General features: G+C 40.0%; 1 protein-coding gene, 1 long non-coding RNA gene and 1 pseudogene across 3 annotated transcripts in view; 1 reads left to right on the forward strand and 2 right to left on the reverse strand.

Moving 5' to 3' along the window:
- LOC147840787 (uncharacterized) overlaps nt 1-24,656 on the reverse strand; it is a 26,910-nt gene continuing 2,254 nt past the window's right edge. Inside the window, exon 2 of the mRNA XM_087281206.1 lies at nt 1-4,657. Within this exon, the coding sequence (XP_087137332.1) occupies nt 3,783-4,646 (864 nt within the window). The 5' untranslated portion in view covers nt 4,647-4,657 and the 3' untranslated portion in view covers nt 1-3,782. The remainder of the gene's footprint in view (nt 4,658-24,656) is intronic.
- LOC147833897 (uncharacterized) lies at nt 10,977-13,997 on the reverse strand (annotated as a pseudogene). Its single transcript, XR_015506987.1, has 3 exons — nt 13,344-13,997; nt 12,841-12,886; nt 10,977-12,696 (listed from the first exon to the last, which is right to left on the reverse strand). The product of XR_015506987.1 is annotated as an uncharacterized LOC147833897 (transcript).
- Nucleotides 17,165-24,656, forward strand: part of LOC147833898 (uncharacterized) — a 24,807-nt gene continuing 17,315 nt past the window's right edge. The window contains exon 1 of the long non-coding RNA XR_015507213.1: nt 17,165-17,312. This is a non-coding gene — a long non-coding RNA (uncharacterized LOC147833898). The remainder of the gene's footprint in view (nt 17,313-24,656) is intronic.

Genomic DNA, 24,656 nt, shown 5'->3' on the forward strand with positions numbered 1-24,656 from the left:
TTCAATTCAATTCAATTCAGCTTTATTTGTATAGCGCTTTTACAATGTAGATTGTGTCAAAGCAGCTTCACATAAATGGTCATAGTAACTGGAACAGTGTGGTTCAGTAACTGGAACAGTGTGGTTCAGGTTTTAGTGTTTAAGTTCAGTTCAGTTTAGCTCAGTTCAGTGTGATTTAATCATTACTGAGAGTTCAAACACTAAAGAGCCAATTCATCGATGCATAGCTCTACCAATCCTGAACCATGCGAGGCAGTGGCGACAGCGGAGAGGGAAAAAAAACTTCACCTGATGGGAATGAAGAAAAAAAACCTTGAGAGAACCAGGCTCAGTTTGGCACGACCATTTTAATTTCTCCGCTGGCCAAAAGTCTTGTGCAGAACTTCATTTGCCGTGGTTTAGGCTGGAAGATGGCCTCAGCAAAGACTCGTCTGTCCCTGGAGCGTCGCTGGAATCAGACTCATGTTCTCCACTCCCCACGACCATCAGCGCAGCAGCAGCTCAGGATATGGCCTGGTCCCGGATATGGAATCCTTGGGATCATCACGTCGCTGGTCTAGGATCCAATCAGTGACTCCGCATAATCTGAGGACCTCGGGATGAGTATCCCCAGGTGAAAATAGAGAATAAAGAGAATAATTAGCGTAGCTGCTGTTCATAGTGTATATAAGCAAGATGCAGAAGCCAGTGTGGAACCCACTAGGTGATGCATTGAGTGTATGCTTTACTAAACAGATAGGTCTTTAATCTAGTTTTGAACTGGGAGAGTGTGTCTGAGCCTCGGACGTTATCAGGAAGGCTATTCCAGAGTGTAGGAGCCATGAAAGAGAAGGCTCGACCTCCTTTACTTGATTTTGCTATTCTAGGTACTACCAGAAGCCCTGAATTTTGAGATCTTAAAGAGCGAGTTGGTTTGTAGCGAGACAGAAGGTTGGTTAGATAAACAGGAGCTAGATTATTTAGAGCTTTATAGGTGAGAATTAATATTTTAAATTCAATAGGAAACTTAACAGGCAGCCAGTGTAAGGAGGATAAAATTGGGGTTATATGATCATATTTTCTAGACCTGGTCAGAACTCTGGCTGCTGCATTTTGTACTAATTGAAGTTTGTTAATAGAGGATGCTGGGCAGCCAGCAAATAGAGCATTACAGTAATCCAGTCTCGAAGTCATAAAAGCATGGACTAGCTTTTCTGCATCTGAGATGGATAGCATATTTTGTAATTTAGCGATATTTCTCAGATGAAAGAAGGCAGTTTTTGTGACATGGGATATATGGTTTTTAAAAGTTAGATTGCTGTCTAATATGACACCCAGATCTTTTATAGTAGAGCTAAAACTAACTTTGTATCCCTCTAATTGTAAATTGAGTTGCGAGATCAGCTGTGTGCAAGATTTAGGCCCAATAAGTAATAATTCTGTTTTGTCGGAGTTTAAGAGAAGAAAATTGTTGGTCATCCAGTCTTTGATGTCTTTGATACACTCAGTTAGTTTAGAAAGTTCAGACGTCTCGTCAGGTTTAGTTGAAATATATAATTGAGTATCATCTGCATAGCAGTGAAAGCTGATCCCATGTCTTCTAATAATGTCTCCCAGAGGTAGCATGTAAATTGTAAACAGTAAAGGGCCTAAAACTGATCCTTGAGGCACCCCATACTTTACTGGGCAGATTTGAGAAGGCTGTCCATTAAGATTCACAAACTGGTAGCGGTCAGTTAAGTATGACTTAAACCATTGTAAGGCCTGTCCCTGGACACCTATAGACTTTAAGCGATTTATGAGGATATTGTGGTCTATGGTATCAAATGCCGCACTAAGATCGAGTAAAACTAATAGCGAGACGCATCCTCGGTTAGCAGCTAAGAGTAAATCATTGGTTATTTTCACTAAGGCGGTTTCTGTACTGTGGTGAGCCCTGAAACCTGACTGAAACACTTCAAAAATATTGTTCGTCTGCAGAAAAGAGCATAATTGAGTGGAAACAACTTTTTCTAGTATTTTAGACATAAATGGAAGATTTGAAATAGGCCTATAGTTAGCTAAGTTGTTGGTGTCTAGTTGCGGTTTCTTAATAATAGGCTTAATAACAGCTAGCTTGTAAGAGTTTGGAACATGGCCTATAGATAAAGAAGAGTTGATAATGTTAAGAAGAGGTTCTCCTATAGCAGGTAGCAGCTCTTTCAGTAATTTTGTTGGAATTGAGTCCAGTATACACGTAGCTGGTTTAGAGCTATTTATAATTTTTACTAACTCTTCATGTTCTATGATTTTGAAGCAGTGTAGGTTATTATTATGATTTAGTGAAATATTTACAGGATTTGGCGTATAAGCCGGTGCAGAAAGTTTGGCATCTCCTATTTTCTGTCTAAGGCCTTCTATTTTATTACTGAAAAAATTCATAAAGTCATCACTACTAATTTGCGGTGGAGTAGTTTGTTCCAAGGATGACCGAATTTTTGCTAATTTAGAGATGGTGTTAAATAAAAATCTAGGATTGTTATGATTATTTTCTATCAGTTTGCGCAGGTGCTCGGTCCTGGCAGATTTTAGAGCCCTCCTATAGCTGGACATACTGTCTTTGTACGCAATTCTAAAGACCTCTAAATTAGTTTTTTTCCATTTACGTTCCAGGGCGCGGGTTGCTGTTTTGAGCGCACGAGTATGACTATTATACCATGGTATAGTTTTAATCTCTCTAGCCTTTTTTAATTTGATGGGTGCCACAGTATTTAGTGTGCTAGTACAGATGGCATCCATACTGCTGGTTACTACATCAAGATCATTTGAGTTTGCGGGTGCATTACGAAATAGAGAGAGATAAGGTAAGTTATTCATAAATTCATCTTTAGTTGACGGAACAATAGTTCTACTAGGGCGGAGTATTGGAGCGGGTTTGCTGATTTCAGGTAAACACAGCTTATATAGTAAGAGGTAGTGATCTGTAATATCATCACTTTGTGGTATAATGTCTACGTCAATAACCTCGATTCCATAAGACAGAATTAGATCTAATGTATGCTTTAAGCGATGGGTTGGACCCACAACGTTTTGCTTTAACCAAGTGAGTGTATTAAATCCATAAACGCGAGCCCTAATGTATCATTAGCGTCATCAATGTGGATGTTAAAGTCACCTACAATTAGCATTTTATCAGTTTTGACTAGTAAGTCAGAAATAAAATCAGAAAATTCTTTTAGAAATTTGACATAGGGTCCTGGGGGTCTATATATGGTGATTAAAGCGAGAGATAACATAGGTTTTTGTATAGTATCTGGAAGCTGAACATTAAGCGATAATACTTCAAAGGAGCTAAACATAAGTCCGTTTCTCTGTTTAATATTAAGGAAATCACTAAAGATTGATGCAACTCCACCACCACGACCAGTTTGACGAGCCTCATGTTTATATAAGAATCTTGGAGGAGTTGCTTCATTTAAGCTAATATAGTCATTTTGTTTCAGCCAGGTTTCAGTGAGACAGAGTGCATTAAGATTGTTTTCTGTTATTATTTCATTAATGATTAGTGCTTTAGGTGCAAGTGACCTGATGTTTAGGAGACCAAGTTTTACGAAATTTGTATTTTCACTTTCAACTGGTTTTTCTGGTTTGATTCTTACTAGATTTTTTCTGGAGCACACAGTACGTTTATTTCTTAATCTAATAATACGAGGAACAGACACAGTCTCTATAGGATTTGCCAGATATGCGTTACTGATGTTTAAGTGGGGTGAACAAGAGTCTAGGTGGCTATAATGTGAATTTTGTGAATTTTTACCTGCTAGTCAGATGGTGCGAAGTAGTCTGGAGATGTTGTCCGACAGGAGTTCAACTCCGGCTCGACTGGGGTGCAGGCCGTCAGGACGGAAGAGCCTAGGACGCTCCCAGAAAAGATTCCAGTTATTAGCAAAGAGCAATTTCTGTTCTTTACACCATGTTATTAGCCATTCATTCAGAGCTAAAAGTCTACTGAACCTTTCATTTCCTCGGCGGTAGGTAGGAAGTGGCCCAGAAACGATGATCTGCGTGGCGGGCGAAGTGCGTCGAACCGTCTCGATCAGGCTCCTGAAGTCCTTCTTCAGGATCTCCGACTGCCGGAGCCCGGTGTCGTTTGTCCCCACGTGGAGGACAACGGCACCAGGGCTCTCGGCAGCGCCCAGGATGGTTGGAATCTGTGTAGAAATATTTCTCACACGGGCATCAGGAAAGCAGAAAGTACGTACTTTATTACCTTTTGAGGAGGCGGCACGGACGTGACGAACGATCGAGTCACCGATGATGGCCACATCGGGACTCGACTCGTGGAGAGGGGAGAAGCGGTTCTCCGTGGAGATCTCGAACACAGGAGGAGACTGTGTTCTGCCCCGGGATCTGGGAAGCACCTTGCGCGGCTGCACCCAGGCGCCGTGGTAGCCGGGTGTCGGCGTGAACGATGCCTGGCTGAGCCGCGCCCCGGGTACGCTGGGCCTGGACAGAGAAGGACGCGGGGTTGAGGTAGAGGGAATGATGTGGTTGTAATTTCCACGTACCTTAGGTGATGAGACGGCCTTAGCATTAGGTAACACAAGAAGTTGTTCCCGTAGCCGCGACCGCCTCACCACCAGTGCCCGGATCTGGGACTCCACTTCTTCCAGCTCCAACGCCTCCATTGATGCTTCTCCTGCAAACAAGGACAGAGACGGAAGCGACATTTTACGGGGTAAAGAGCAAAGCCAGTAAGTCAAAAGTGTATGGTAAAAGAGGTCGGTAGCTTTAGCTGACCAGCGGCGCTAGCAGGCTAAAGCTACAAACAACAGGCGGATGCTTGATCGACAGACCGTTTTTAAAGCAGTTTTGTTTGTATAAATGTATTAAGGGTTTGGTCACCCTAAGTAGGAGAGACAAATACTTAACGAATGAGGAAGAATTTTATGATTAAGATTTAAATTGCGAGTAAATAGCAAGTCCAAACTTCAAGCACACACAGTGTGTGACCGAACGGAGACAGTGACGCCAGTGACGTCACTCGAGCATGCGCAATTAATGAAAGTGATTGTGAATCGGTAAACTTCTTAATCTTTTTTAAATTTTAATTTTTTTATTTATTAAAATTAGTCATATTTCATGAAATATTGGTCAATTATTTTTAATTCACAGTTACTCTTTAATTTGTCTCAGGACCCTGAAGTGCCACCCATTTCCATAAGTGGATCAATCCAGTGTCGATGTTGGTTGTTCAATTCCGTCATTCCAGATTAGGTTACTAAAACGGTGCAAAACTCTTTTAAATACCTAATTTTTATATGATTAACACATCAGAAACACCAAAGACCCTGGCACTGACGTTCCATCAACTTCCATAAAAATGGATAATTTTAGTGGCAATGTAAGTAGTAACTTTATGTTGCATTACACGTATGTTCCTTTTTTTTTCTCAAATTAAATCTTATACCGTTCATATGTGTTTATATCCACAGTTGGGGGGATGAATTGGATACTGTAAATTCATCTTTGACAGTGATGGATCCAATGGTTAAGCTGATGATTGCAGTGCTTAAATGTTTAAATCGGAGATCACCAAGCTCAGTTATGGAGGACCGGTGTCCGGCAGACAAGTTCAGATGTGTTTAATTTACTAATGCATTATCAAAATCCAAATTAATGCTGGTTAACATTAGCTAACGCACTCAGTTGGCATGAACTAAAAATGAACAACTTTACTTTCATTAATGTTAACAAATATGAATAAATACTCTAATAAATGTAGTGTTCATTTTTTTGTTCATACAACCTAATTATAAATTGTTACTATTTGTTTTCTGCATTGTTGTTTTTTCTGTTAGGTATCTTGTCCATTGTGTTCTGCCATGTATTCACTAAACTATATTGTACATGCGAGGACCTGTGGAGAAAGGTTATTATTATTGTTATTTTTTTTCAGCTTTGCAGCTTTAATTAGGTTTTGGTTTGTGCAATGTAGTGATATATTTGTATTGAATTTTATATAGTATCTCTTTTCCCAGAGATGGGTTGCAGATGAAAGTGCATCCTCTGCGTAAAAAACGTGCTGCTTGCGGTTATTCTGCTGTGGCGACCCCTGATAAAGGGACTAGCCAAAAAGAAAATGAATGAATGAATAATATCTCTAGATTTGAAAATAGACCAAACATTAGTTTGGACATTACTGTGCAAAAGCCAGACAAGCAAAGCAGGTGCAGTCAAGTTTGCTGCTCTTTTATTTATATGTTTGTTTGTTTACTTGTCAGAAAAAAACAAATTAATACAAAATAATTGGCTAAAGACCACCAGAGTGGACACACATTATAGAGTTTATACCTTCCTGTCCTTCCCCTTGTCGAGAATCTAATAACAAAGTTGTTACCCATGTGACCTTAATGACGTGTCCGTCTATAAATACCTCAGGTTATGTCATTACTTCCTCTTTCGTCTTCTCGTGTAGATGTCAGAACCTAACGGTGTCAGTGCAGCTAACCAGGACGAAGTTCCACCAGCTGTATTCTTTAAAGAAACAAAAGGTGTGTTGGGTGAGTGTGGTTTTTTAAACCATCCATCACCAGGATGTCGGCACTATGCTTCTCTTGCCAAGGGCAAATGGATCTAGGTGACGAGCATGATCAGTGTCCGAGCTGCCTGGGAATTGACCATCTCAGGGAAACTCTAGAAGTTCCATGTATTAATTGCAGTGTATTACCCCTAGCAGTACAATGTGCTCGTCTAGCAGGAACTAATATCAAGGAGGGGAGTAGGGAGTAGGGTATGACAGAAGTTATCACTGCTGGTTTCCACTCCTCTGCCAAAAGAAAAGGAAAAAAAGAATTAGCTCATAAAGTGGATGAGCTAGCTAAAGGCATATTTGAAAATTCAGGAATTTCTGGCAAAACTTCAACCTATGCAAAAAAGGAAGATCAGGCCTCGATGGGGATGGGACAAATGCCACCCATAGAGCCAGCAGTAGCGTTTTTGATTGTACGGCAAGACGAAGCGCTAAGACAAGATCCGAAGTGTCCAAATATGGAGCGCAGACGCTCAAATAATTTGATATGGAAAATATATAACTCCACTGGGTGCTTAGGAAAGACTGCCAACATGCTGGTACACCTGTTAATGGTAATCAGGGCTTCAGTCAGCTCAACAGACGATTCCCTCATAGACATGGTTAATGTAGCCCTGAGATCGGTAGGTTCGATAGCAGGTCACTGCGGTAAAGCCATGGGATTGCTGGTCCAAGCCCGGCGCCAGATTTGGGTAGCTCAGTCGCTCTTGGCAGAATCCTGCAGAACCACATTGCATCAGCTCCCTCTGGTTCCAGGCCAGATACTTGGTCCAGCTGCACAGGAGGCTCTGGAACCTAGACACGTAGCTTCAGAAGCACGGTGTCAGCAGCAGGTTGAGTTTAAGGCACCTGGCTATCAGCACTGGTCTTCCCGCCGGGGTGCATTTCCCGTGCACCACCAACATACCGTGCATGAACCACCAACACTACCGCAGAAAAGGTTCTATAAGGTCCAAAAATCTTGACCTTATATAACCGCAAACAGACCATACAGCTTAAGAAATATGGTGGCTTCTGATGCAACATTCTAGTCAAAGAAATTCAAACATTACTCGCAAGAAAACGCAATAGAGAAATGAAACTACCAGCTGCAGCACAGGGTTTTTTTTCCATCTTCTTCCTAACCTCAAAAAAAGAGGGGGCTTTCGCCCTATCCTAGACTTAAGGAATCTGAACAAAATATTTAAATTCCTACTGTTTCGTATGCTTCGGTTAATCAATGTCCTGCGTACAATCGAGCCTCAAGATTGGATGGTGAAGGTGGACTTAAAAGACGCATATTTCCACATTCCAATCGCGCTTCATCATCGTCGTCATCTAAGATTCCATTTCAAAGGGAAGAGTTATCCAAGGGTGTTCACAAAGTTGATACAGGCCACACTAGCTACCTTACCACACAGTGGAATGTGTATCCTTTCGTTCATTGACGATTGGCATTTGTGCGCAGAGTCCAAAAAAGTTATCAAGAAATCTGCAGCAGCTCTGGGTGCATATGATGAATCTCGGGTTTACATTCAACCAGTCCAAATGTCAGCTAATTCCAGCGCAAACTATTCAATTCCAGCAATCAAAAAATATTACAGCTGTCAGCCCATATAAAACTGGGCAAACATGTCAAATATATGACGTTACTAAAATTAGCAGGTATGCTAGCTGCAGCAACCCCTGTCATCAGATTGGGCATGCCTTTCCTGAGACCCTTTCAATGATGGGTGACACCTGTCAGTCATAAATCTTCATAAAAATATTCACCTCAGTAGGAGTGACAAGGGTAGCATGGCACTAAACAATAAAACCATGGCGCAATGTGGGATTTCTAACGGGGGGTGTTGCTATGTACCCCCGCCGGCAAAAAGAGAAATTTTAACCACCGATGCCAGCCTACAACGCTGGGGGGGTGTATGGAGGCAGATTGGTGTGAGAGGTGTGGAATAGTGAGATCGAGGACCATGTGACTTACATGAGTGGATTCACCTGTCGACCGCATCTGATGAGACTCTTTAAAAGAGGCGTGCGGGAAAGAAACGCAAGCTCCGAGGTGGTGAGTTGTGGGTTTCGCTGGGCTGTCTCTCGGGGGCAATATGCCCTCCGGAGATGAAGATAGGTAGCTAGATAGGGCTTTCTATGTGAGATAGTCGAGTTAGGGGGGATATTAAATGTTTAGCTGACCACTACCTTGGGTTAAGCCTCGATCCTGATGCAGTCAGGTGTTGGGAGCAAATTATGGAGTCTAGCCCCGCCTTCTCCTTCTTTTATGAATGAACTGATTGAGTATCCTGGCCACGACTCCAAGCTGCGGACGTACGAAACCTATACCGAGAAGGGCGCCCTGTTCTGCTCTGTGTGATAACGCTGGTGCCTTCCTCCTTGGCTGGGTCTAGAAGGTGGTGTGAAGGGAAGTCTTTTTAAACCTTTATTTGTGTTTGTCTGTTAATGTAGAGTGGGATGTGTTGTAGGCGTGAAAAGTATTAGTACGGGAGGCGGGTGCGGGAGGATATATGATTATAGGGGATGCGTCTTAATTTTGTGTGCAGTGTAGATTGAGGTGTGGGGTGCTATTTGAAACACTGTTGCAGTAATGTGTTTAACTCACCGTGTGTAAAGAAGTGGGCGTGAAAATCGCACGTAGCCTTTGACCTATATCTCTCGCCCAGTACCCGCATCTTATTCGCTCCTGTTCTTAAAATAAATAAAGCATTTCTCTTTTGTACCGTACATTGTGTGTGGTGTTTCTCTGAAGGGCATAAATGTCAATAAGGTTCATTACAGAGGGAACGAGTATGAATCTCCGCTCCTAACTTATAAATTACTTAGAGCTAAAAGCTAACCCTGAAACATTTCACGAAACAGTTAGAATTGTTAATTAGGTCAGACGATGTGTCGGTTGTATTCAACATAAAATCACCAAGGCGGCACGAAATCGCTGAAGCTCCTCCGCGCTGTACACGATCTGTGGCTATGGGTAGATGTCCATCTATCTTCCTTGAGAGCAATACATATTCCCGGTCATGTAAATATGGTGGCAGATGCACTATTGTGGAACATACCTGTGCCAAGGAAGTGCCACCTCCATCCCCAAACAATTCAACTAATTTGGAACACATATGGGAGGGCGAAGATAGACCTGTTCGCGAACAGTCAGTCAGTACAGTGTCCGGAATGGTTCTCAGCGGGCTCGCTGGGTCAGGATGCAATGGCCTACAGCCTGCCGAGCGGTCTCCTTTACGCTTTCCCTCCGTTTCCAATAACTTGGTTAGTTCTGGGTCGCATTTGGGCGACAAACCAACCGCTGTTACTAATAGCCCCTCACTGGCCAAACAGACCATGGTTTCATCTCCTACACAATCTTTTAACGGGTCTGCCAGCTCTGTTGCCAGCCAGATCCGATCTACTGACACAGCTAGAGTGTACGTTTCACCACGACCAATCTCAAACACTGTAATTTTGTGTATGGCCACTGGGGGCGACGCCAGCCTACTGGTCTGTCCACAGGGGGTCAGCGACACTGTTATGATCGCTTGCGCACCATCCACCAGAGCGTCATATCAGAATAGATGGAAACTTTTCTCTTAATGGTGCAAGGAAAATCAAATATGGCCCCAGAATTGTTCCATACCTGACATACTCAAGTTTTTGCAGAGTTTACTGAGGATGGTTCATTCGTACTCTACCTTAAAGGTCTATGTAGCAGCGTTGTCAGCGCACAGAGGTTCCATAGAGGCTTGCTCGATCTTCTGCCAGTCATAGAACCAAGTTTACATACGTAACCAACATTATTGAAATTATTATGTTTACAAATGTGTTTAAAAAAATCTCTCGATTAAACAGAAATTGGGGGAAAAAATTAACTGGCGAGCTAATAATTCAGGGAGGCTAATAATTCTGACTTCAACTGTGTATATATTTATATATATATATATATATATATATATATATATATAACGCGTTATTTCAAATTAATCACATGCGTTAACGCACTAATTTTGACAGCACTAGCATATATATATATATATATATATATATATATATATATATATATATATGCTAGTGCTGTCAAAATTAGTGCGTTAACGCATGTGATTAATTTGAAATAACGCGTTAAAAAAATTAAAGCAGTTGCAGATTTTTTTTCCTGTTGTGGTCGACGTGTGTTTAACATGCAAAAAAATATAGATAAGACCAAGGAAGCACTTTTTGAAGGCAAGTTTCAGTATAAAACAATTAATGTCGCATCACCAGGCTCTCCAGAGTTTACTCCAGAGTTTCATGCAATTTCGGGTGTTTCATTTTGAACTTTCCACTTCTGTTTTAATGGAGTTTGATGCCACATGGCGAACAGAAAGAAAAACCTTCGCATTTCGTGACTTGATGGTCTTTTAAGGTAGACAAAATCACTGCTTACATGGCAGACTAATACCATGTTAATTACCATTAAGATTATTAGAGTATTATCTTAATAATATTACAATCAGAGTATTGATGTCCATGTAATTGTATTTAGAATGTGACATGAAGTCGCGAGCTGTCAAAGACAGTGCATTCCTCTGTCTTTCAGCATGAGCCATCAAATGTGTCATTAAGTTCGACCTGTTTCCCCCTTACACGCTAGCACATCTCGACATCTCGATTTATCAATTATATATTAAAATAGTTTTTAAGCTGCTACTGATGTACTGATCCAAAAAATAAAAATAAAACTATATGCAACTATATATAACATACTAAAAACATTTGTCATTAGGTTCTAAGTACTTGCTTATTTAAATTATTTAGAACTCTTGTTTGGTCAAAGTATAATTTTTACTATGAAGTTTAAGTGAGAAGCGATTACAAAAAAAAAATTTATATAATTTAGACAATTGTACTTTTACCTTTTATTATGGACACTTTTACCAGCTATGAAACTTCCTCGGTCAGTGTCCCTTGAAGAAAACATGATCCTGGCAATATTCACGTTTTTTCAGTCCATGGTCTCCCCTTACCCTTATGTGAGAAGAATATTAAATATAAAAAAGCTGTTTTGTTTGTATTTATACAACTATGCACACCTTGACAGTAAGCCAAATTGTTGAACTGCTTCTGTTAAAAAGTGAAATGCTGTTAAAGGTTCAGGACACCCCGGAGAACTTTTTTTTATATTAACAGATTTGTGTTTGTTGAGCATCAGTTAAGACAATGTTAGCACCTGTCAGCTTTAATTGTGGGGAAAACTGGGTAATTTTGAGCTTTTGTCAGCTAATTTCAGCTTCCAGGTTTAAAATGATTTTTGGGGCAGGATCAAAATCGGCGACGTAGCGCAGAACTGCAAGTGCAATGATGACGCGTCGGTTTCTCATTATTATTCATAGTGGAGTTTTCTTATCCTATGAGAAGAGCCGGCTGCTTAATTATTCATGAGACCTGCCAGACCTGCCAGTGTCAAGCCTGAGCTGAGAGACACGGAAACCACGGCACAGTATTTAGCCGTTCATGAAGGCTCATGTGCGATTGCCTCCATCATCCACAGGGTTTGTTGCATGTTTTCCCCCGCGATCTTGTCAGGGCCGATCATACAGCAAAGCTGTGTGCGTGCTGCTAGCATTTTTGTCGGGAGAGCAGCACGAGAATTAGAGAATGGCGGACGCTTATCAGGAGTTCGTTCATATTCAGACACATCGCCGTGCTGCTGTGTTTGCCTAAATCCTCCAGATTACCAGCAGGGTTAATGGTTAAAATAGACGGGTCAGGAGACCTGCTGCACTGAGTCTGCTGGATACGGGGATTGAGGGAGAAGTCCTCATTTATACTGTTTACATGAACACACATCTTTATAATGATATAAATTGTGGTTGTCTGTATATGAAATTACGAATAACAAATGTAGCAGGGCAATAAATCACTGTTCATTTCTTTGCATTTTAACTTTGTAAACTATAAACTCATGCGTCTCCTCTTTGTGTCTCATTTTGTGAGCTAACTGACAACAGCAGTTATTCGCTCCCCTTCTCCCCTGCTGGCCACGCCCACTCCTGCCCGATGCTCGCGGAGCTCCACGCCCATTAATCATGCATCTTTTGAAAAAATTCTGAAGTAGACTTTAACCGAAAGAGGGGGGTGTCATGGCCCTTTAATGACAGGTTGTTGTTTGCTGCATTCAAGTACATAATCTGCAAATACAAAAAATAAAAACAATAAGTACACATTGGTAGGAATACATACAGGATGTTTTTCATAGTGAATTTTTAATGGAGATAGGTCTGATACCAGATGACATCTTAAAAAGAAAAAACAGAAAATAAGTGAAAACATACCTTCCTGGAATAACCATCCACACCACCAAATATCACATTGTTCTATCTATTTCCAAGATAGAAAAAAAATAGCAATACAAATGTTTTGAATTTTTAAAAAGTTGTTTTCATTTTCAATCGTTCATTTTATTTTCGGCTTAGTCCCTTTATTAATCTGGGGTCGCCAGATTAATAAAGATGTAGGGGATACCCTTCCAGCTAAAACCCATCACTGGGAAACACTCATACACATATACACTATGGACAACTTAGCTTACTCAATTCACCTGTACCGCATGTCTTTGGACTTGGGGGAAACTGGAGCACCCGGGGGAAACCCATGTAATACATGCAAACTCATCACAGAAACGCCAACTGACCAAGCCGAGGCTCGAACCAGCGACCTTCTTGCTGTGAGTCAAGAGTGCTGTTATTGTAATTTTGTTGACTAAATTTATAATCAAAGACTTTTAAATACTTTTCTATTGTTAGAAAAAAATATAAAACTTAAAAAAAAAACTTACCTTGTCAATTTGTGATTGGTGTCTACATGCACAAGAGACAGGGGGCCTGGAACAGAGTATGTTCTTTTTTACAACACATCCCAATCTAGCCAGTCTAGACAGGATTCCCACTGAATCAACTATGTATATAGAGGCAGCTATCCTCTGCCACTGCACATGAAACCCTAAAGACAACAGCCTGTCTCTGACCATTTTGTAGCCAGCAGCAGGCATGTAATCTTTAATGGCTTTTACAGCATTATCCAACTCCTCATCAGTAATGCTGCTTTACAGCCCTGAGACAGAAAGGTCAAACTCACTCATCCTTCTGAAGACCGTTCTAGTAGAAATGCCTATTATTTTTGCAACACAGGGCACAGGAAGGTTTGTCTGCAGCAATACCTTCTTCAATACTTCTCTTCCAATAGCAAACTTTGGACGACCTCTCAGGCCAGTTGAATCCATCACTGCTCGGCTTCACTGCTTCAACCGTGGTTGTTGTGCTAATTCAAACACTTGCTGCTAAGCTTGAATTATTTCCTGGGAATTTTCCACATGCTTTGAGAGTGCTTTCAGGAGATTCAGCTGCTGGCGACACACAAACTTCAGGTTATCCACATCAAGTGAAGATCTCAAAAGTGCTCTCTCAAACTTGGAAAGATTGGTCCCTATCATACATCCAGCGCAATGTGGCGCAAGGCGCGACGCGATTGTTAGGCTGCGTTCACACTGCGAGGCTTAGTGCTCAAATCTGATTTTTTTCTCAGATTTGATTTTTTTGCATGGCTGTTCATACTGCTCTTATAAATGTGGCCAATATCAGATTTGCAGTGTGAACAGATCATGGACCTAAACGTGACTCGCAAGCGCAAAAGTTCATTACGGAGAACGCAAAATGTCTAATTATGCACACGTGTGTTCTGCATGAGTAAGCAAGTTGTCAGATCATGCTTATATTATTATTATTATATATTATTAGGCGAGCACCTGCCCTTGCATAACAAGCACCAGTTATGCCTTCAAAATCGTTTTTAACATGAACAACCAACTTTCTGTGGTACTGTAATCACCCTGTGTGCCCTTCTACTGTGCTGTTGAGGGGTAGATGATGTTTGCAGCACAGAATGATGATGCATGTCGCTCAAATATTTTGTAAAATATTTTGCCTGCAGTGTGAACGTAGCCTCATTTGCTAGTTTCAGCTTGGCGCAAGAGTCGTTTTGACATTTTGCGCCACGCTGTTTAATTAGAAAATGCATTTACACTTATATGTGTGCCCATAGGCGTTCTGGTCTAAAAACAAAGGCGTGCTGAGGCGCATTGCTGGTGCGTTGCTATTTTAAGAAACTAATAGATTTTTCAATAGACCAGAACAAAGCCGGTCACATTTGAACTTAAACATATAATTCAGTGGGTTGTTACATGTGTGTAGTTACACCAGTATTACATTAAGTAAATACTATGTACCAGTATGTACATACACTGTATTTACATACTACTTATACATCCAGTTACGATGTAAATTCACAGGTATAAGCAATTGTAAATATAAAGTGGGACTAAACATTTTAAATGGCGGGTGATGTGGTGGCGCAGTGGGTAGTATGTTCTCCTTACAGCAAGAAGGTTGCTGGTTTGAGCCTCGGCTGGGTCAGATGGCATATCTGTGTGGAGTTTGCATGTTCTCCACGTGTCTGCGTGGGTTTTCTCTGGGTGCTCTGGTTTCCTCCACAAGTCCAAAGACATGTGGTACAGGTGAATTGGGTATGCTGAAATTGACCGTAGTGTATGAGTGTGTGTTTACCAGTGATGGGTTGCAGCTGGAAGAACATCCGCTGCGTGAAACATATGTTGGATAAGTTGGCAATTCAATTCACTGTAGCGACCCCAGATTGATAAAGGGACTAAGCTGAAAAGAAAATGAATCAATATTTATGAATATACACAGTTGAAGTCAGAAGTATTAGCCCCCTTCAAATGTTTTTCTTCTTTTTAAAATAGTTTCAAAATAATGTTTAACACATCAGGGAAATTTTCACAGTATGTCTGATAATATTTTATCTTCTGGAGAAAGTCTTATTTGTTTTATTTCGCCTTGAATAAGAGCAGTTTTTCAATTTTTTAAAAACTATTTTAGGGACAAAATTATTAGCCCCTTTAAGCTATTTTTTTTTTCTCGATGATCTACAGAACAAACCCTCGTTATACAATAACTTGCCTAATTACCCTAACTTGCCTAGTTAACCTAATTAACCTAGTTAAGCCTTTAAATGTCAGAAGCTGTATAGAAGTGTCTTAAATATAAAAATATAAAATATTATGTACTGTCATCATTACAAAGATAAAATAAATCAGTTATTAGAAATCAGCTATTAAAACTATTATGTTTAGAAATGTGTTAAAAAAATATATATTTTCTCCGTTAAACAGAAAGTGGGGAAAATATAAACAAGCGGGGCAAGGCAGTGGTCACTGTGGTTGCTGGTTCGAACCTCGGCTCAGTTGTCATTTCTGTGTGGAGTTTGCATGTTCTCCCAGCCTTCGCTTGGGTTTCCTCCGGGTGCTCCGGTTTCCCCCACAGTCCAAAGACATGCGGCACAGGTAAATTGGGTTGGCTAAATTGTCCGTAGTGTATGAGTGTGTGTGTGGATGATTCCCAGAAATGGGTTGCGGCTGGAAAGGCATTCGCTGCGTAAAAACTGGCTGGATAAGTTGGATAAGTTCCGCTGTGGCGAAATGACTAAGCCGACAAGAAAATGAATGAATGAATCAACAAGTGGTCTAAAAATTCAGGGGGCTAAAAATTCTGACTTCAACTGTATAAACACATACATATACATTACTAAAGCACAACAGCAGCTTGCTTATTCATTGGATATAGTCAGGGCCGGAGTGGGACTCCTTTTCAGTTTCAAGCCTTTGACCGGCCCACCTCAGTTCACGACTGACTATATTAAAATAAGATCATTTGCAATTCAGTTTCTGAACACTGTCAAGTCTTTTTAAAGAAAACAGCTGCTTTAGAACTTTAAATGTTCAACAACCTTACAGTTTTATATGTCTTAACAATAAAAATGAAAAAAAAAAAAAGTTCAACTCAGGTGAGGATCGAACACGAGTCGGCAGCTTAATAGCGCAACGTGCTGACTCCTATACCACAATGGCACTACTGTGTTAGAATTGCCGGAATGATAATTCATTCTGCAAACTACATTCTGCTCATGAGGCTGCGAGACAATAAATAAGAAGAGCGGAGATGCGGCAAAATAATGGATTTAAAAGAGTGAGGCTATGGTCAAATAATTAAATAAATGAAAAAAAGTGTGACTGCTGCTTTCTCCGTTCGCCATGCTGGAGAGAAACAGTCTGCGCAGATGAAGCGCAAAGTTGGTGTCATTGACTACAGCTCTCATCCTATTGGCTGAAAGGTACGAGTCGCCCTGCCTCTGCCAGGAAAGTCTCAAAAATACACACATGTATCCAGGGGGAGTACGTGAAAGAGGATTTGCACGTTTTCATTCCGGATGAATTTGCAAGTTTTAAACATTCAAAACTTTTTGTACACTCTTATACATTTGCAAATGGGTTTTGCATTTGTGAAACGTATTTTATGAAAATGTATTTTTATTTTGTGCACGTGAAAATTTTTTGTGAATATATATACATATTTTACGCACGTGAATTTGGTTTTATGCGCATGAATTTGTCTACGCATGTGTACATCGTGTCTTTTGCGTGATATTCTTTTAAGACTAATCTGATTCCATATTTAAGGGCTGTATGCCTTTTGACTATTCAAAGTTTTTGAAAAGGTTTAACTTAAATTTATTTATTTTTTTTTCAGTATGCAAGAGGGTGATTTGGAGGTCCATGGAAAAGGAAAAGATACACAACGGCGCCGCTGCCGCCAACCCGAAGCTCAGCCGCGTGTACCCCTACAGAAACCCATGCCCAGAACTCTAAAATGCACGGCGTTGTGCCATGCAAAAGGTACAAGCAATAATTCCGATCAGAGCGATAATGTGAAGAATATTGATCTTGTTTTGAGCCCAAAGGGGCGCTCTCCTACGTAAAGATGCGGTCGGTCTGAAAACCGCTCCAATTGGTCCACAGTTTTTATGATGTTAAATTGAAAAAAAGGACTGTGTGTGTTTATATCACCCCAATATGACGGTCTATACACTACTTACACACATGACTTTCCAAACAGCTTGATAAGTAGATTTTTCACCATAGGTGCTCTTTAACAGATTCTGGAATTATTCACAGTATGTCTAATAATATTTTTTTCTTCTGGAGAAAGTCTTATTTGTTTTAGTTTGCCTAAAATAAAAGCAGTTTTTAATTTTTTAAAACCTATTTTAAGGTAAAAATTATTAGCCCCTTTAAGCTATATTTTTTCCCGAAAGTCTACAGAACAAACCATCGTTATACAATAACTTACCAAATTACCCTAACCTGCCTAGTTAACCTAATTAACCTGATTAAGCCTTTACATATTACTTTAAGCTGTATAGAAGTGTCTTGAAAAATATTTAATCTAATATTATTTACTGTCATCATGGCACAGATTAAAAAAAACAGTTATTAGAAATTAGTTATTAAAATTATTGCATTTAGAAATGTGTTGATAAAATCTCTCCGTTAAACAGAAATTGTGGAAAAAAATAAACAGGGGGCCTAATAATTCAGACTTTATCTTTGTGTGTGTGTGTGTGTGTGTGTGTGTGTGTGTGTGTGTGTGGTGACACAGTGGTGCAGTAGGCAGTGCTGTCGCCTCACAGCAAAAAGTCTGCTGGTTCAAGAGTCAGCTGGGTCAGTTGCTGTATTTGTGTGGAGTTTGCATGTTGTCCCTGCGTTGATGCTGAGGGTGAGCTATTGTAATTTGTAGCTAATTATAATTCCCACTCCTGTCCAAGTGATGCCGAATGCCCTTGTTTTGACACAGCAGCTGAGCTTTAAACGGCCAAATAGTTGTGAAATTAATAATAAAGGTAAAAAAAGAAAAAGTGATGCAGTGGATGATGAAGAACAAACAGACAAAAATCCGCTGTTGGTACAGGCCAACCAAGCTGCAACAGGGAGGTCAGGTGGTTTGGAATGCGTTGTGAGCACCATGCACTACAGAACGCAGAGGGGTTAAGCAGTGCCCCTGGTACTAAAGTAGCGAGTGCTGCAGTATTTTTTCCCAGTGAAATGAGTGCTTACAAGACCGGAAAATCCCACATTCAGAAAATCCAGCAAACTTCTAATCACTTCCTTAGGATAAATGTTACCTAACTACAAAACGTTGGCTGAAGTGGCGCTACCCAGATAGCAAGTAGTAATCGGCCCAAGCTTGGCTGCCCTTCGGTGCCTCCGGGTCCGATTCATTTACATTTAGTCATTTAGCAGACACTTTTATCCAAAGCGACTTACAAATGAGGACAAGGAAGCAACTTACACAACTATAAGAGCAACAATGAATAAATGCTCTAGGCAAGTTTCAGGTCTGTAAAGTCTAAGAAGGAAAGTATTAGTACTTTTTTTTTTTTTTTTTTTTTGGGTACAGTTAGTGTGATATCCAGAGAGGCAATTGCAGATTAGGAAGTGAAGTGGAGACTAAATAGTTTAGTTTTTAGTCGTTTCTTGAAAATAGCGAGTGACTCTGCTGTTCTGATGCAGTTAGGGAGTTCATTCCACCAACTGGGCAGATTGAGCGTGAGCGTTCGCAAAAGTGATTTCTTCCCTCTTTGGGATGGAACCACGAGGCGACGTTCATTCACAGAACGCAAGTTTCTGGAGGGCACATAGATCTGCAGAAGTGAGAGCAGATAAGGAGCAAGGCCAGAAGTCACTTTGTAGGCAAACATCAGAGCTTTGAATTTGATGCGAGCAGCAACTGGCAGCCATTGCAAACGGACTAGCAGCGGAGTGACATGTGCTCGTTTAGGTTCTTTAAAGACCACTCGTGCTGCTGCGTTCTGGAGCAGCTGAAGAGGCTTGATAGAGTTAGCTGGAAGCTAGAAATGTGGTCAGAGAAGTTTAGTTGGTCATCAATCGTTACTCCAAGGCTTTTCACCATTTTGGATGCAGTAATGGTTGCCCCATCCATCTGGATTGAAAAGTTATGGTGTAGAGTCGGGTTGGCAGAAACTACAAGCATTTCCGTTTTTGCAAGGTTCAGCTGAAGATGATGATCTTTCATCCAGTGTGAAATATCCAACAGGCAGGCTGAGATGCGAGCTGGAACCGAGGGATCATCAGGATGAAAAGAGAGGTATAGCTGGGTATCATCAGCATAGCAGTGGTAGGAGAATCCATGTCTCTGGATGACTGGTCCTAGAGATGACATGTAGATGGAGAAGAGAAGTGGCGGAAGAAGAGACCCTTGAGGTACCCCAGTGTTTTGATGCTGTAGGTTGGACACCTCTCCCCTCCAAGACACCCTGAATGACCTGTCAGAGAGGTAAGATCTGAACCATTGTATAACAGTACCCGCAACACCCAGTGACTTGAGCGTAGATAGCAGGATCTGGTGATTGACAGTGTCAAAAGCAGCTGACAAGTCCAGCAAGATGAGGACTGATGATTTTGAGTCTGCTTTAGCCTGTCTGAGATCCTCCACGACCGAGAGCAGGGCAGTCTCAGTTGAGTGGCCTTTCTTAAAGCCGGATTGCTTGTTGTCCATGAGATTGTTTTGAGTAAGAAAGTCCAGGACTTGACTGAACACTACTTTCTCCAGAATCTTGGCCATGAATGGAAGCAGGGATACTGGTCTGTAGTTTTCAAGTAGTGGATGGTCCAGGTTGGGTTTCTTTAGCAGTGGGGTTACCCTAGCCTGCTTGAATGAAGTGGGGAATAAACCATAGTCAAGAGATGTTTTAATTATGTGAGTCAGTGTTGGTATGACTGCAGGAGAGATGGCTTGCAAGAGATGAGAGGGAATGGGATCGAGTGGACAGGTGGTTGCATGGCTAGATAGCACGAGTTTGGACACCTCAGACTCAGAGAGCTGAGAAAAAGAGGTGAGTGTGTGTTTATCCAGACATTCTAATATGATTCCCGAACTCGTTTGAAGAACCAAATTAGCGAGAGATCAGTTATCGAGATGAAAAGATCCGGGATCTACCAAATCATCTTAGATCATCTAAGCGAGGTACGAAGAACGGACACCCGGAAAACAACTAATCCGTGGTGCCGTAATCTGTATCCTTATTGGCCTTTCTTAAAATGAAAACTCCTAATGATTGGCTACATTAACTATCAACTAAGGACACATAATAATTGAAAATGTATATTTTACACAACAAATAAAGCCCTTTTCATTAGTTTTGAATACTTTTCCTATTATTATCTCTTACTGGTAACCTTGGTAACACTTACAACCCTCTCCGTCAAAATCACGGACTATGACAATGTCTAACGTGACCTCTGTGTGTATATATATATATATATATATATATATATATATATATATATATATATATATATATATATATATAGTAGGGCGAATCATCACACCCATTTATTTAAAATATATATTTTTTTGTCATTCAGCCTGCTGAAAAAAACATTTTTGTCATTAATTGTAATTCTACAGTGAGATTATTATCTGTAAAGGCGGCACTCTACACAGAGATCTGATTATCATCCAGTCTGTCTGGAACAAACTGAGACAAACAACTGTACATACAGAAGAACTTTGGCTACATCTCTAAGATGCTTCAAAAAACCTACCTGCAAAGCTACAGTACTGTTCAAAGTTTTAGGCACTTATGCAAACAAACTGTAAAACTAGAATGTGTTCAAATTATGCTTAAATACGTTTTATTTATCAATTAACTTATATTAAATAAATCAAACCAATTATTGGTATGACAACACTTTGCATTTGAAACATTTGGTACACTTGCCCATCGTTTTTCAGGTGGCTTTGCAGGTAGTTTTTTTTAACCCTCTGGGGTCTGAGGGTGTTTTGGGGGAGAAGTTTTGACATGCACTGACATTTGTGTTGTTTTCAGTATCTTAAACACATGAAAATGGCTAAAGTGTGATATCACTGTAAACAGCACAAGTTGGGCTACAATAATACCTAAGCAGCATGTTTGTATGTGTTAGTTTTTGAGAAAGAAACGTTTATGCGTGGTTAGTGAAAAACTAAAATTTTGAAGTCACTGAAACAAGGCCGTGAAACACACCGAGAACATTTGTGCACAAGACTTTTGAGAACTGGATCTGGTAGTCTAGTGTTTTTGCTTCAAATGTGAGATTCATCTTGTTCACTTGCTCACAGAAAACAATATAATGAATTAAAATTTCTAAGTCACTTTTTGAGTGAAATTGGTTTATGCGGGAAGGTGTGAACTTATTACAATGCAGTGAGTCACACCTGAGAAGACAAAGACCTGCATAATGAGCTGCATAATGAGCCATTAGACAGTTATGTGACTAGGAGGGAAGAGTTTCAAGAAGAAATCAGAGGAAAGTTTATTTACTTTTTTGTTTGCAGTTTATTTAAAATATATTAATCACACAAAATAACTGGAGATACACTTGTGAGAGTCAGTACACTATAAAACTCTGCAAACTTTTAAACTTACACATAGCAAATCTACTGATTTTTATTAGGGGCCAAGCACCGTAGGTGCGTAGGCACCTATTGCTTTCGTTAGTGTTCTTTTTCTTCCGTTTCTTCCGCCGGATTTGAATGGCAGCCCATATAGGCGTATGCGGGAAAGTTGTATAATTTGGCACAATGATAGAGGACAGTATTAACATTAATCAGACCAAACATGAAGTCTTAAAATCAAACTCTCTAGCGCCACCACTTGTCCAAACGTTCATGTATGTTTATCATGATAACTTTTGAACCAAACGGGCTACAATCAAAATTCTTTTTTCCCCTGATTCTCTGGCTCAGTCCGATTCAAACGCACCCTATGACGTCATTTTCCGTCATGAATTTTTTCGCGCTATTTTAAATTTTTCGAAAAACCTATTTGATCGAACTCGTCCTAGGCCGTTTCTCCGATTATCGCCAAAATTTAATCACATGATCTACAGACCATGCCAACCAAAAGTTATGGAATTCAAGTTGATTTGACCAACCGTTTTCGTTTAACTTGCAATCAAATTTAACATAGAACTTGCAAAGACGGACTTGAGACGATAACTCCGTAACGCATTCACCAATTCACACCAAACTTGGTGTGTGTTATGACAACTAGGGTTTGAGGCTATATGCGGAGTTTCGGCGCACTGCCCCCTAGTGGTCTGGAAATACAAAAAACTTGCTTTTTTGGTTTATAACGCCTCAACCTTTCATCCAAAACTCATAAAACTGCTCTCATTACATCCGCCAGAGCATGTCGAGCCGAGTGATGTCTGATTTTTACAGGTCAGCCATTTTGGGCATCGACCATTTCGATTTTTGGTCAAAAATGCCATATTTTACCAACACATTCACATATCATTACAAAACATGGTATGCATCTTCAACCCCATGCCCTGAAAGTCCTTAAAAACTTCTGGAGCAGCGCCACCTTTTGGTCAAAAGTGCTTAGCCCCTTAATTGCTGCTTGCAGCTATATTTTATTATTATTTTTTATTTTTTTTTGTAAATGAAGAGTTTTGTTGCAAAATTAGATTTATCCATTTTGAGAAATGTTGGTTATTTGACATTATTATTTAAGACACCAACAGTCAAGTTCATTTACAATTTTATAAATTAAACTATTACTTGAGCTCAGTGAAGTCCAGGAACACAATATTCTTCAAATCCAGGATATTTTTAATTTAACTTTATGTCTAAAAATAGTTTATAAATAAGTCAAAAACAACTGAAATGCAACACATTATTTTAACTGTCAAACATCTTAAATTGGTTACAAAAACAATACATTATAATATATGGAATGGTACAGATTCTCCTATATCACCTCATTACAGCAGTGTAGTCCCGCCTCTCAGTAAGCGCGCTTCATATGTAAATCCAGATGTGAAAACAACAGAGGTAAAGGACTAGTGGCAAAGAGAGCTAAAGTAGACAAGAAGTACTGTAAGTAGAAGTAATGTTGGTCTGTGTCATTCCGACAAACTATTAAATGAAGATGTAGCCTTCAACTTCAAAAAATGTTTAAAAACGCTACAAAAGTGGACCAAGTAATCTTGCATCTGTGAATCTCCGCTGATGTTAAGAAGGCCAGCGGTTACAATGAAATACTGCCTTTTTCCTGCGCTGCTCCCCATCACAGGATACCTGTCTGCAAGGTTACATTTCTAAGTGTCCTTTGTAAGTTTATTCTTTAAATAATTACTGTGAATACAGAGTGAGAGGATGATCACTTGCGCCAAAAACTGTGATGTACACGACTGTTTAAAAGATATCATTATCGCACATGGTGTGTTTTCACCTGCTTTCTTTTGCTCACAGTAATTTTTGTTAAATATGGATTAATTATCATTCTTTAAAATAACATTGCTCTAATATGAGATAAACTAACTCAAAATCTTATTATTTTAATTCAAACTTTGTATATACTATTCCATATATTATGATGTTGAAGGAACTAATCGGCATATTGCAGTGGTCAACACGAGTTGAATCTGAAATCTTGGGCATCTCCAATTGTCTCATTCATTGAACAAGCTTAAGGGCTTATTCCATCAGGATAACAGAGCGCCAATTGATTTCGGGCTCCTCTGACCAGTACTTCTCCGCAGATGTTCTGGTACCCTCCGGCTAACTAGCCAATGATTAATTAAATCAATTAAATTAAAAACAATGGCTTTTACAGGATCTTCAGCGGAAACCGTCTCACGAGACTCTCTTAAGTCTCTCAAGAAATCTCTAGAAACATTATTGCATATGAATATCTAAGACAATATAAGACAATCTCTTAATGTTAGAACTAAGGCAGATGTATCTTTAAATAATATGCCATAATGTTCCTCATATGCTGTTTATTCCAATCAACCAGGTAAATCAATGTGTTGTTTTAACCCTTATAACAGAGTAAAATAATCTGTATGTGTCTAAAATGTATGATGTCTGGTATTGAACGAAAGCTAGTGACATTTGCAATACGTTGGTGTAAATGAAAAACTAGTAGTACAAACAGTATTCATCTTGTAACATTTGATGTAAGATAGTTTCAATCTTGCAAGAGTTCTACCACGTGAAATCTACATGCAATTTTTGACCTTTCCTACGTCGGTACGGGGCGTGGCCCCGCCCTTCATGGCAGCTGCTCATTGGCAGACAGTTCCATGGGGACCAGGTCACTTAAAACGCTCTGCGACAAAGAAACTTTGCTTTTTGTATTAGCTAGCTTGCGCATGCTTTTGCTCTCT

The sequence above is a fragment of the Danio rerio genome, chromosome 14, assembly GCF_052040795.2.
Source record: "Danio rerio strain M-AB ecotype USA chromosome 14, GRCz13ab, whole genome shotgun sequence".
Taxonomy (NCBI): domain Eukaryota; kingdom Metazoa; phylum Chordata; class Actinopteri; order Cypriniformes; family Danionidae; genus Danio; species Danio rerio.